The sequence below is a fragment of the Ovis canadensis genome, chromosome 13, assembly GCF_042477335.2.
Source record: "Ovis canadensis isolate MfBH-ARS-UI-01 breed Bighorn chromosome 13, ARS-UI_OviCan_v2, whole genome shotgun sequence".
NCBI classification, from domain to species: Eukaryota; Metazoa; Chordata; class Mammalia; order Artiodactyla; family Bovidae; genus Ovis; species Ovis canadensis.
In genome coordinates, this window is record NC_091257.1 from 50132663 (window position 1) to 50146860 (window position 14198).

At 42.4% G+C, this 14198-nt stretch overlaps 1 protein-coding gene across 1 annotated transcript in view; it reads left to right on the forward strand.

The window, feature by feature from the left end:
- Positions 1–14198, forward strand: part of LOC138417470 (uncharacterized) — an 88051-nt gene that overhangs the window by 23155 nt on the left and 50698 nt on the right. The window contains exons 3-8 of the mRNA XM_069547736.1: positions 1463–1601; positions 3219–3292; positions 6874–7027; positions 7276–7436; positions 8155–8330; positions 9553–9760. Coding sequence (XP_069403837.1) covers positions 8325–8330; positions 9553–9760 — 214 coding nt within the window. The 5' untranslated portion in view covers positions 1463–1601; positions 3219–3292; positions 6874–7027; positions 7276–7436; positions 8155–8324. The remainder of the gene's footprint in view (positions 1–1462; positions 1602–3218; positions 3293–6873; positions 7028–7275; positions 7437–8154; positions 8331–9552; positions 9761–14198) is intronic.

Here is a 14198-nt window from a genome sequence, read left to right on the forward strand (position 1 = left end):
CTTACTTTGGTATCTGCACAAATTTGCTTCTGAGTCTTACTGTGGGCATGGAGAGAGTGTTCAAACATCCACTATGGATTGAGTGGAAAGTGGAAAAAACTCAGAAAACTCTTCCAAAGGCTAATCATACTTAAACAGATGGAGAGGAAAGATGTATAGCAATTCTGGACGTTACAGGATCACAGACCGGATATGCTTTTCTTTTTCATTCCCACCTTTGGGTGTGTTTGTGTCGTTGGTTCTTTCTTGTGCTACACCACGACTATTTGAATGTTCTTGTTTGCTTGCTACTTAACCATCCAGGGTGGCAGTCACTGAAGGTACCTGCTGCCAATGGAGCAAATAGCCCAGGATAGAGAGCAGCGTTCTCTATCCTATCGACTATCTCTATCGACTCGCGATGCCATTTCTCCATCGCTTCAGTGTCACTTTGGACACCTCGCCTTTGACTTCCAGGTTCAGTCTGATGAGTAAAACAGAAGTGTCCTGGCTTAAGAAGCGTCTGTGCTCATTAGAAACTGGTGAGTCACTGCCTTCTAGGCTAGCGTCAGTGCTCACTCAGTGCAGCCTTGGCTCCAGCTGTAGCCTCTGCCCCAGATTGTGGTTAAAATGCTGACACTTTCCCCACTGCTGTCTTTTCACAATCTCCAGACTATTTCATGTCCCAGAGGTCAGGACATTGAGAGTCATTACTCACCCCCAGCACATTCCCATTTCTGGCCCAAAGAGCTACGGGAACTTCCCATTTTAAGTTCTCCTGAATGTTTTTGAAATTGCAAACTAAAGAGAACTCAAGGACAGTTTCAGGTACCACGTCTTCTCCGACATTGAAAAATTCCAGGAGTTTCGCTGGGGATGCTGCTGCCTTTTCACTCTTCCGGCTGGAACTCAGAATGAGACTCTTTGCCGTCCCAGCTGGCAACTGCATTTTCTGGCTACTTTGGGGGTCTTTTGAGGACTCTTTGGGGGAAAAAAACCCATTACATTCTCAAGCCCCTGTTTGGGGATTTTGCAAAGCTTCACGAGCCTGTACTCTTTGCTGAGTTTGTTGCCAGCTCTGGGGCAGGGCTTTCCGGGTGACGCTAGGGGTAAAGAGCTTGCCTGCCAGTGCCAGAGACGTAAGAGACACAGGTTTGATCCCTGGGCTGGGAAGATGTCCTGGAGAAGGAAATGGCAACCCACTCCAGTATTCCTACCTGGAAAAACCCACAGAGAGAGGAGCCTCGCAGGCTATATAGTCCAAAGGGTCGAAAAGAGTCAGACACCACTGAAGCAATTTAGCACTGCCTGGGCAGGAAGCAGAGTGTCCCCGCTCCTAAACTGGAGAATTTGACTAGCCAGAATTTAATGATTTGGCCTGGAGCAAGCCTGCTTTTGCCAGTACGGATGTTTGGGAAACTCACCAGTCTTGTCTGTATTCCTTCTGTGGGAAAGAATCCTCACTGCCTCTTTCTGCCTGCAGGAGAGAGGCCACCCACCTGCAATATTCTTCCATCCAGACCTGCGGCTGGAGGAGCAGTAGGCTGAGTATGGTCAGACTTCTGGGACAGAGAGACAGACCCACTTGATCCCTTGAAAGGGACCAGGAACCCGCTTGAGAGGTTCATAGGCTTTGATGTTTGGGAGCTTGGGAGGGACCACAAGGATGCTGCCAGCTGGAAGACCTACCTTGAGCCACCCAGCCTCAGATGCCCCTAGACCACAAATGGGACTGAGCCCTCTCCATTGTGAACAATGAGGCCCCTCACCATGGTGTCAGCCTGGGGACCTGACCTGGTGCTGGACAGGTCTCGCCTTTGTAGGTGCCCGGATTGGAGGCTAGGATTCTTTCGAAACATTCCCACTGCTTTCATTTAAAATATATATTTCATTTAATTATATGCATTTGTTTCTCTTACTACAAAATAATACATATTTACACTAAATTTTAAAAAAATTACTGGAAAGCAAAAAGAAAGCAAATGGTATCCTAGTTCAGGCAGAATGACTACTATTCATTCAATAGCTCTTTCTAGATATCTAGATCTTGATATAAAGCCATTATTTTATTTATTCATATATTTATAGGGCATAAAATATTAAGAGAAGCATAGTTTTCTCTGTCAAGAAGTGAAGGGACTAACAGAGGAGTCAGGTAATGAATAAATGGACAGACAAATACCTGATTACAAAATGCTGAACTTGATGAAGGAACATGGCATTTGATAGGAAATAACAGCAGGTGCTTCCCAGGGCTTCGCAGTAGCACTAGTGGTAAAGAACTTGCCTGCCAATGCAGGAGACATAATAGGTACTGATTTGATCCCTGGGTTGTGAAGATCTCCTGGAGAAGGAAATGGCAACCTACTCCAGTATTCTTGCCTGGAAAATCCCATGGAGAGAGGAGCCTGGTGGGCTACAGTCCATGGGGTCTCAAAGAGTTGGACACAACTGAGGTGACTTAGCGACTTAGCCCTGCACAACAACAGTGATATGATAGGGCTGATGTCACGGAGGAAGGATATTTAGGCATAACTGGGAAGGACTAGAACAGAAGGAGCTGGCAGTCTCCAGGAATGCAGGCTGAGATAGGCCCAAAGGCTCTAAGACATGCAGACCTTGGTGGTATCTTACAGAACATTCATCTGATGGGATTTGTCTGATAATTTTTTCTCACGATTGCCTGGGGTCATGCGTTTTGGGAAGCAGACCAGAGAAGTAAATATCATCCTCCTCACATCATATCAAGGGAAAATGGTGTCAACATAATGACTGCTGTTATGCTCACTTTGGTCACTGGGTTGATCCCCTGTAAAGTTATCAAGCCCCCTTTCCACACTGTCAACTTTGGAAGGTAGCCACTGTCACTACCCACACCTCAGGAGTAGGAGTTAGGCTTACCCTCTTGAAAATGAAGAATCTACATATATTACTTGGAATTCTTCTCCATGAGAGATTTGAGTCTTCTCTCCCTATATATTCAATTGTTTATATCAGCCGGGACTTGTATTATTTACACTTTGTATGCATTTTTAAAATCTTTCAAAAACTTACATGTTTTAAACCTATACATTTAGATTGCTCCTTTTTGTTGTACGGTAAAGAATATTATAATGAACACCTGTGCGTTCAAGTTTTCGCTGATCTCTTCGCTCATTTATTGAGTGTATATTTCTAGACATAGAAGCTTGCAGCAGAAGATATGAACACTGTAACGTCTCTTGCTATGTTCTGCCAAGTTGCTTTCTAGGTATATTACTCAGCATCTATTTCTATCTGAAGATGATGACAGTCCCTGTCTCAACACGTCTTGGTGAGTGTTAAGCATTAAAATTTGTTGAAGGCTTTGTTAAGTTGATAGGAAATGTATCACTCTTTTCAGTAAATATAAAAAATTTTTAAATATTTTCTAAGATAGTAGGAAGAAAAGTGTCTCTATCTTAATTTGTGTTTCATTTCCAGTGAGGGTATATGTTTTTGCTGCTTTTTGATGGGGGAACAAGCCCAGCTGACGTGGTGCTCTGGCCTCTAGCTCACTGCTGAGCTGTGGTTTGGCTATTACAGAGCATCTCTTTCCTGCTAGAGCCCTAGGATCTCCCAGATAAGAAAGAACATGAAGAAAAAGTGTTTGCTAGGCCCACTTTTGCCATGATGCTCAGAAATGGTAGTTGCGACCCTTCTCTGATCACTCCGCAGTGTGATGGAACATTCTGGAATACCACTAGATGGGAATACGGAAGGTAGAGTGGCTTTTAGGACTTGCCTGATGACCTGAATTAGAAACCACCTTCCTTCACTCAAATCGTCTGTGCCGTATCTAGAGGGTGAGCTGTGTGCTTCCCATGCCATGGTGAATATTGCATCTTCCCACCCAGGAGACCTTGAAGCCTAGCGAAGTCTAGTTAATCAGTACTTTGAATAATAAGTCTAGTTAATCAGTACTTTTGGTGCTTTAGTGGGGGTAAATACAAAGCCTGACTAACTTTCTGGAGCTGGGGATGGTTTCACAGAGGAAGTGACAAAATAGAGCTAGGTCTTCATAACAAATATGAGTTTGTCAGTTGGAGAAAAGAAAGAAGAGCGTTTGACACCAAGATGTGGTGAAGCGATGGAAGATTTGGAATCCGGGTACCAAGGATGTATTCTGGTAACCACAAAACTGGGATCTAACAGAACTAAGCAGAATGGTGTCCACAGCTCCAAGCCTGGGATTTGGGCTTCAGCCTCCCATATAGGTCTCCCCTGCCCTAGTTCCCTTCCGGATGGTTGGAATGGGGACACTGCCCACATGGTTATGAGAGGCATGCTTGACGATGACAGAGACTGTCGGTGACCGTAACAAATTTGTAAAAGAGGATTGCCCCACCAGTATGTCACCTCTGATATTTTTAAGTGAGCAAGAAATAGCTTCTATTGTCATTGATTCATTATGTATCAAACACAGTAGTTTACTATGCATTTGTTAAATACACATCAGCCAGCTTACTGTAACAAACAAACCACAGGCAGAGAGGGCAAAATAGTGAAGGGCTTGGAACGCCACACCAAGAAGCTTGGGCCCGTTACTGCAGAAACAGGATGCTTTCTAAAGAGAGCATGACATGCTGAGTGCACGTGCGGAGAGAAAGGGACACGCCTTCCAGGCCATGGACAGCATCCTGGTCTCTGAGATCGTTGCTCGGTTTGGTTTCCTTTGTCAGCCTCCACTAGACTGAACCAACTTTTGGATGTGCCAGATACAAATTCTACTGGCCTCTTGAGCATCTGCAGATATCTCAGAAATAAATTAGAAGAGACATTTGAGGTAGGTTGTTTAACAATCACAAATTCCTCCTCTTCCTCTGTGTGTGCCCTGTGCGATGTGGCTTTTCTGCTCCTTCCTTCAAGAGACAGAGTATGTCTGGGACTTCTCTGGTGGTCCAGTGGCTAAGACTTGGCACTCCCAATGCAGGGAGCCCAGATTCCTCTGATCCCTGGTCAGGGTACTAGATCCCACATGCTGCAACTAAGAACTCACGTACCGCAACTAAAGATCCTACATGCTGCAACTAAGACCCAGTGCAGCCAAATATCTACAAATAAAGAAAATACAGACCTTAAAATAAAAGAGAGAGAGTATGTTTGCTCCCGAAATAGAGATATGGCCATATGACTTGCTTAAGCTCATGGGACATTAGCACACGGGACACAGGTTGTCTCAAAGTGCACTTGTGCATCGGAGTTCAGTCTTTCCTGCTCCCCTAGACCTCCATGTAAAGAAATCCGGACTGGTCTCCTTAAGAATGAACGCGCACATGGAGAACTGCAGACAGACATGTGAAGCTACGACGGAGGAATCATGCCAAGCAATCCATCAGATGATTGGGACCTCATGAGCGACTCTAGGGAGACCAGCAGAAGACCTAGCTGGGCCCAACTCAAGTTGCCAACCAGAGAATCATGAATAACCCACCAAGTTCTGATATTTTGTTACACAGCAATAGACAACTGATACAATAATGGGAATCTCACTGTTAAGAAGATCACAGTTGATGCCAGTACAGAAGAAATCATCAATAGAAACATAACAACCCTGCCTCCATTCACTCAGAACTCCCAGTGATGCCACAGAGCAGCTGCTAATATTCTGTTTGAATATATGGATTTATTTTTCTACAAAGCTGAATGGAAATAATTTCCTTTAGTCACTCCAGTTTTGTTTCTGTTATTTTTTGTCCTTCTATTTTTGTCCCTTCTCTTCTTTTTAGTTTTTCTTGTGAGAATAATCTTGTTAGATATTTTAACTCCGCATAAATTCTTCTCTCTACTTGGGGTAATGCCAGAATGTTGAAATTTCCTTTGCTTTGTGGATGCTCATGGTTCTTCCACATGTAGCTTCAATTACTTCTTCTTTTCAATTTCTTGAAGTTTGCACTTAATTAAGAAAGAAGAATCTTCTTTAGATTTCTTAAAGTTGTCCTTGATTTCTCCCCCAAATTAAATATGTAATCTTTGCATTACAATTATCTGAAATTATCAATATTATTCATATAAATCTCTGTATAGAATGCTGCTCCTATATGACAGCAATTGGTAATATGAAAAAAATTCAGAATCGCATGATAGGGAAAGTTGTTAGCTATAAAACACTTGCTCACCAATGGTTCTTTAAATTTCATGAATAGAATGCATTTCTTATTAAAGATTCATCTTTGCTATCTGAAAAGTCATATCTTTCAGTCAAAACTTTAACATCATTGTGGTTTCTTCTGTGACATTCATGCATTTAGTCACTAAATATTCAATAAGTTTTCTGTATACTTGGCTGAGGCTTGGAGATATAAAGATGAATACAGAACTCTGCCTTCAAGATAGAAAGCATGTTGATAGAAAATAATACTACTTCAACAAGCTAAGTGTCATAATAAACACACACACAGCATTCCAGGAGTTCAGAGGTCTGTGTGTGTGTTTGGGGCCAGTTGTGAATAAGAAAAGATCCGAAACAGGAGATACTGGATTAGGTTGTAGGTTACAAATAGGAGTAAGTCATGAGATGCGTACGGGATGTGAATGGGTTGCTGAAGTCAGGGCACACACGCTGAGACGCAGTTCTGGGAGGGACACACAGTGTGAAGCAAGGCATGATGAGAAGGCAAGTGGACAGAGTCTGGCCCCTGGTCAGAGACTCTAGAGAACCAGGCTGAGGAAGGGACTTCATTGTGCAAAGCAGAGAGGGCTGCTGGAGGAGTTCAAGTAAGATATGATGGTGGGTTTGGAAGGACAAGGAGACCATCAGAACCCATTATCCTTGCATATCTGATAGAGAACAAAGAACTGAAATAGGATAGTGCCCGCTTTGCTGTTGTTATGAGGCAAAGACTTTACTAACTTTGTTGCAAACTTTATTCCCAGGCTTCTTCAGCCTAGTTGGCTGTAAACAATAAATTTTATAAACGAAAGGTGAAAAGAAGTGCAATGTCCAAGGGGCAGGAATGAAAAGAAGAGATAAGTGAAGAAATGGTTAGAAAGTTGAGCTGGGAGAACTCGCAGTCGACTGGCTGTGGAGGTAAGAGAGGAGTGAAGGGTGACTTCCGGGCTCTCGTTTGGTGAGGGAGTGGGTGGCAGAGCCCTGACATGGGGACACAGGAAGGGGTGCAGGTCACCACCACCAGCCTTGGAGGAGACTGCTCCAGCCTCAGCAGAACCCTCTTAGCGTGACACCAGTCATTAGTCATTGGCTTGGTTTGCTGGACAGATGACCAGTCAAGTTCATCTTGTTGGAATTGGTCTTTCCCTTCTTGATTTTTGTGCAAGGTGAGGATTTTGGCTGAAGGATGAAGAAGACAATCAAGCCTTGCTCAGAAATGTGACACCATCAATTGCAAAGTTGTCGGTTTGCAACAAGAGGAGATTTCCCAGAAGTTGTTATTGCTGTGTGCGGAGACTAAGCCTCACTTCACCATCAGACTGGCCTGGTGGGCTTCTCTCTCTACTTCAGAGGAAGGGAACCTGTCTGCTTCTCTTTGAGGGTGGTCATTGACACAATGGAATATGTAGTTGGCATTGACATGATGGAATACATAATTGGTGTAACAATTTTGCTTAATGGGCTGTACACTTTTTAACACAGGCAGCTCTTCGTGTAAATACTAGTCAGGAAAGAGGTTTTTTTTTTTTTTTTTTTTTTAAATGTCCAAGAGAAGCTGTTTTAGTTAAACAAAGGGCAGGGAGTTCCTTCCTGAATGGTTAAAGTCCTCCTGATTGTATTAGCAATGTGCTGGATACAAACTGCTCCTTGGCTACTTTCACGACATTTATCAGAATTCTCGTTAAACAGCATTTTCCCAAAAATGATGCGAGGAAAATCAAACAATGGAGCATACAGGTGATTAACCAGGAAAAACACAATGAATAGAAAGTTTTTATGCTTCTTCACTTTGACATAAAGGAAAAAAAATACACTTTTCTCTTTAAAGATATAATTTGTAGGTTAAAACTCAGTTTCATTGTCACTATTAAGTATGCTAACTTTTCATGCTCAATGCAGTCTTTTAAAAAGTAACATATTTTAAATAGATTTTAAATAACATATTTAAATATAAGCATTTTTAAATAGCTTATATTATAGAACATTCAGACAATACAGGTAAGCACAAAGAAGAAAATACTCATCTCTCACAATTTCTCTATCAGTTTTCTTTCCTTATATGAAGACAACAGCTTTCACCAGTTTGTTGCGGGGAGAACACGGTCTGTGACTGGAAGGAACATACGGATGGTTTGATCACTGGAGGCCAGGAAGGATAAACTCAATTACAGATACCCAGTCTGCTGGGGGCCCCTAAGCAGAGACGTGCTGGAGGATGGAGGTGTGTCATTTTGCGCTTCTAGTTGCAATGAATGGAATCTGTACTTCTGGATTCACGGGATCAAAAGCGGAACTCTTCTATGTAAGAGAGGGGAGAGGACTCTGAGCTCTCTTTTGGGAAGGAGCAAGATGCCAAGCTAGGAGGAGGAAAATAGGATCAAGAGAGGTGGCCACGGCAGGAGGGACAGGGAGATGAGAAAAGTTCTCAAAGCTGTAGTGTCTGGAAAGGACTTCTGGTTTAGTGTGGGATACATGGTGCATCCCGTGTCTTCTGAGATTCTTCCCCAAAAGTCAGGAAATTCTTCATCAGTCACTAATGCTTTTAAGGGAGTAGGTTTTTTCTTCTTTAAATATAGGATCCTTGCTACCTGGCTATTTATTTTCTGAGTTCCCCCCCAGTTACCAGTTCTTTTCTTTTCCATTATGGTTTATTACAGGATATTGAATATAATTCTCTATGCTATACAGTAGGGCCTTGTTGTTTATCCGTATTATATGTAATAGTTTGCATCTGCTAACTCCAAACTCTTAACCATCCCCCTCTTCCCTCCCTCTTGGTGACCATAAGTCTGTTCTTTATGTTTGTGAGTCTGTTTCATAGACAAGTTCATTTGTGTCATATTTTAGATTCCGCATGTAAGTGATATCATATATTTGTCTTTCTGTCTGGCTTACTTCATTTGGTATGATAATCTCTAGGTCCATCCATGTTGCTACAAATGGCATTATTCCATTCTTTCTTGAGGCTGAGTAGTATTTTATTGTGTGTGTATACGCACACACACATACATTCACACACATACATACATATGTATGTATATAAAATCATCTCTTTTTTATCCATTCATCTGTTGTTGGATATTTAGGCTGTTTCCATGTCTTGGTTATTGTGCATAGTACTGCTATGAATTTAGGGCTGCATGTATCTTTTTGAATCATAGTTTTATCTGAATATATGCCCAGGAATGGGACTGAAGGAGTAGATGGCACCCAGTTGCCTCAAGAGAGGTGGGTTGAAGGAAGTCCAAGCTAACTAGCGTTAACGTTCCCTAATGCAGTGGCCAGAGAGAATCAATCAATGCTAAACCACCTCTCCCCATTTTTCACTCCAGAATTATGTTTTGTATTCTGTCTAAAGTAAGCATTTTCTTTCTACCTAAAATGAAGAAGTAGCGTTGATCCCCACCCATTTCTCTCTCTTTCTACGTGATTGATGTGGTCAGCTTCCGGAGAGCGTGACTTCAACAGAATGCACATCACTGCAAAGTGGATTCCAACTCTTGCAAAAGAAGTTGGGATTTCATGAACGTTTGAAAGTGGTATTGGAAGAACTAGTCAAAATATCTGCCAAGTCACTGACACGTGAGGACCTGGCTGCATTAGAGCAGTTGGTAATAGAAACCAACAAAGAAGACCTCAGATGCTGCTTCAGTGAGTGTGACTTTACTATCAAAGAATTAGGAAAGGCTCCTGGGGAAAGGGATGAAACACTTGTACTGGGCAAAAGCACCCAACTAGCTTTTATGGATTCACTGTGAAACTCAAGAGTGCAGCAAGGCACATCATAGATCTGCTGAGGATTAACTCTGTTCTTTCTGAAAATTGGTGCGTGGATGGTTTTAAACCACACCACACAGGGCTTCCCTGGTGGCTCAGGTAGTAAAGAATCCGCCTGCAAAGCAGGAGATCTAGGTTTGATCCCTGGGTCAGGAAGATCCCCTGGAGAAGGGAATGGCAACTGACTCCAGTATTCTTGCCTGGAGGATTCCACAGACAGAGGAGCCTGGCTGGCTACCGTCCATGGGGGCTGCAGAGCTGGACATGACTGAGCGATTAGCACTTTTGCTTTCGTTAAGTGTCAAATAAATTGTTTTTTCCTTTGTTAGTTTAGTTTTCCCAGATAAAGTTTGAGTCAAACCTCATTTTCAGATTCTTGACTATAAAAATTTTAGCTCATAATAGAAAATCTAAAACATGAATGAATATAGAGGTAACTGTGTAATAAACTCCCTTGTATCCATTATCCAGCTTGAACAGTTAAGTCCCCTACATACAAACCTTCAAGTTGCAAACGTTCAAATGTGTGTTCCATCAATGTCAGGAGTGAGTGAAACTGCATCTTGCCTTCCGTCTCCTATTGCTGACGACTCTTCAGCTCTACCATCTCCCACCTCCTCTCCCTCCTCCAGTCAGTAACTCTTCTTGCCTATTCCCTCGACACCAGCCCCTGTGTGCCAGCTATTGTACTCTACTGCTATACTTCAAGGTACTGTACTGGAAGACTAAAAATGTTTTCCTTGTTTTTTATGTATTATTTGTGTGAAAAGTATTGTAAACCTATTACTGTACAGTACTGTATAGCTGAACATGTTAGTTGGGTACCTAGGTTAACTTTGTTGGATTTATGAACAGATTAGAGTTATGAACATGTTCTTGGAATGGAACTGGTTCGCTTGTAGAGGGCTTAACTATATACATATAATACACTCACTCTACTCTCCTCGTCCCCAATTCTGTATCCTCTTGCTAACAAAAAATTAATCAGTTGCTCTAGGAAAGAAACAGGAAATTTTACTTGAGTCAAAACACATGTATATATTTGTATGAGCATATATGTGTGTGTGTGTGTGTGTATGCGCTTGTGTGCTCAGTTGTGTCCAGCTCTTCGTGACCCCATGGACTGTAGCCCACCAGGCTCCTCTGTCCAAGGGATTCTCCAGGCAGAAATAATGGAATGGGTTGCCATTTCCTTCTCCAGGAGATCTTGACCCAGAGATCAAATCCGCATCTCCTGTGTCTCCTGTATTGGCAGGCGGATTTTTTTTTTTTTTTGCCACTGCACCACCAGGGAGTATAGAACATGTAAATCATATCTGTACAGCTTGCATATTTCCGTCAATTTAAATTTCTATTTATTAATCATACAAACCAAGAGATGCAATATCACCAGCCCCAATCACTTCCAATCACTTTCCTCCCAAAGGAATGACCATCCTGACTTTTAATACTGTACACGAGGGCTGCACAGCCAATCTTGTCCCCTCCCAGCTCATTCCACCCTCCTCTGCCCAGCTCTGTATCTTCTTGCCAACAAAAAATTAATCAGTTGGCCTACGAAAGAAATGGAAATTTTTACCTGAGCCAAATTGAGGATTCTAACCCAGGAAGAGCCTCTCAGAAAGCTTTGAGAACTGTTCCACCCATTAGAGGTCAAAGCACAGTTGTATGAGTTTTTGGAGACAGAGGGCTGCACATTGGATGACATATGATTGCCAGTTTACACAGTCCAGATCTGTAAGTACAAAGTGATGGGTCATTGTGGCCCCTACAGTATGGAGGAGGAACGTTTTCTTTAAGGAGTTGTCTTGGTGGTGCTGGGAGAAGGTTGCTCTTTGCGGTTAAACAGGTATTTCTGCTGATGGGGGAGTCTGGCCTGATGCATAACGCAGATACAACATGCACAACGTGGGGAGAGAGTGGGCCAAAGGGAAGAGAAAATTCTTTCATGTTTAAATTTTTCTTATCTTGCCATGAAAATGAATTTTATTTCATGCTACCATTTCATCTGAAAATATTTCAGTATGTAAGTTTAAAACACAGAGACCTAACATATACCCATGACGCCGTAATAACATTTTAAAGCTTAACCACAATAACCGAATGTCAGCACATATCCTGAACATGTACATTTCCCCATTTGTCTCATATGTGTGTGTGCTCAGTCGTGTCTGACTCTTTGCAGCCCCATGGACTGTAACCCGCCAGGCTCCTCCGTCCATAGAATTTTCAGGCAGGAATACTGGAGTGGGTTGCCATTACCTCCTCCAGGGGATCTTCCCGGCCCAGGGATCAAACCCAAGTCTCTGCTGTCTCCTGCTTTGGCAGGAGAATTCTTTACCACTGCACAACCAAGGAAGGTTTGTCTCAGAGATTTCAGATATTGGAAGCTGCTTGAATTATGATCCATAGGGGTTCTGAAATGTTTTCTAATCTGTAGGTTCCCCTTCTCCCTTTCCTAGTTCCTACCACTTTCCCCTCCTCTTTTCTCTCTTCCTCACTGAAATATTATTTTATTCTTTTGGTTGTTGAACTGGATATTTATTCTGCAGAACTGCCCATGGTCTGATCTTCATCACTGCATGCTGTGGTGGTGTTTATTACATCTTTCTGTCTCATTTTTATTCTGTAACTTGGTAGTTATTGGGTTTGACCTGATTCAATTTTGATATTTTGGCAAGAATCCTTCATAGGAGGAGTAGAGTTCTTCTAGACACATAAGGCTGGTTGTCTCTTGGTTGTGATGTTTGCAGCCATAGGTCATCATTTTTAGACCCACTGTCGTTATGGATTTGTAAAATGGTAATATTCTATTATTTCTTTTTCATTTATTAGACATGATACTTCTAAAAAGAGAAGATTACCCTCATCAATAATTTGATTACCCTGAGGGTCAGTTCATATAGGAAATGAAGAATGAATGCTCAATTTTTACCTTTTTATTTACAGCAAAATAAAAATGAGTTGGTGGCCCAGTATCTTTGACAGGTGACTTTCGATTCCTGGGTTGGGAAGATCTCCTGGAGAAGGGAGCGGCTACCCATTCCAGTATTATTGTCTAGAGAATTCCATAGAGGAGCCTGGTGGGCTACAGTCCATGAGATCTCAAAGCCTTGGCTACAACTGAGTGACTAACATTTGCGCTTTCCCTTTTTATGAACTCTTGTCATGCTCTGAAACATTAAAAAAAAAAGTAAACCTACTTAAAAATAAATTTTTTTTTCTGATGTTGGGAGTCAAAAAGTGAGGGGGCGCCAACCTACAGTACGTCTTGCCAAGCTCTTAGAGACCCTGGCCCTGGAATCCATCCTGGCTAGAAGATGTGCACATACATCAGGAAGGACTTTGAGTCAGATCAGAAGTGCGCAACAAGCAAGATGATTGGCCAGAGGGAACCTAGACAGCTGCCCCTGTAGGCAATTCAAGCCATCCTAAAAGCGCGACGCCCTCCAAGCCCACTCATCTGCATGTACTTTCTGCTAATAAACAACCTGTTACACTACTCAGTCTTTTAGCTGAATTTTTAAAACCTTTTTATTTTAGATTGGCGTAGAGGTGATTAACCATGCTTTAGGTGTATAGCAAAGTGATTCAGTTATACATAGACATGCATCTATTCTTTTTCAAATTATTTTTCCATTTACGTTCTTACATAATATTGAGCAGAGTTCCCGGTGCTACACAGTAAGTCCTTATTTTAAATATAGCAGTGTGTACGTGTCCATCCCCAAATCCTGATCTATCTCTTCTCCCCCACCCTTCCCTCAGGTAATCGTAAGTTTGTTCTCTAAGTCTGTGAGTCTATTTCTGTTTGTAAATAAGCCAAGGGATCTTTGTTGAATTTTTATTCTCCAAAGAAGACAAGGACCAGGGAGGGACTTACATCACACCCAGAGGCCCTCATCGTCTAGCGGCTAGGATTTGGCACTCTAAGTGCCACAGTCTGGGCTTGATTCCAGGATAGGGAACTGAGATCCGGATTTGAGCTGCTGTACCCCAAGCCCCACCCATCAATCAGAACTAGCTTGCAAGCCAGAGCAGCTGGAAGGCTTTGAATGGGTGTTTCCAATTCTCTGTCAATCTGAAGATTTGAATCTCAAAAGTGGGCTTCATGTGCCTTCCCTGGAAGGAGACCACCCCCTGCCAGAGAAAGTGATGGGGAAATGTTTATAGAAGAGAGACTTCATTTTCAAAAAGACTATGATTTACTGAGCTTGGACAATGCGCTTTTATCTCATTACCCACTTATCTCTGGATATCACCTGGGTTTGATCCCTGGTCGAGAAGATCCTCTGGAGAAGGGAATGGCAAT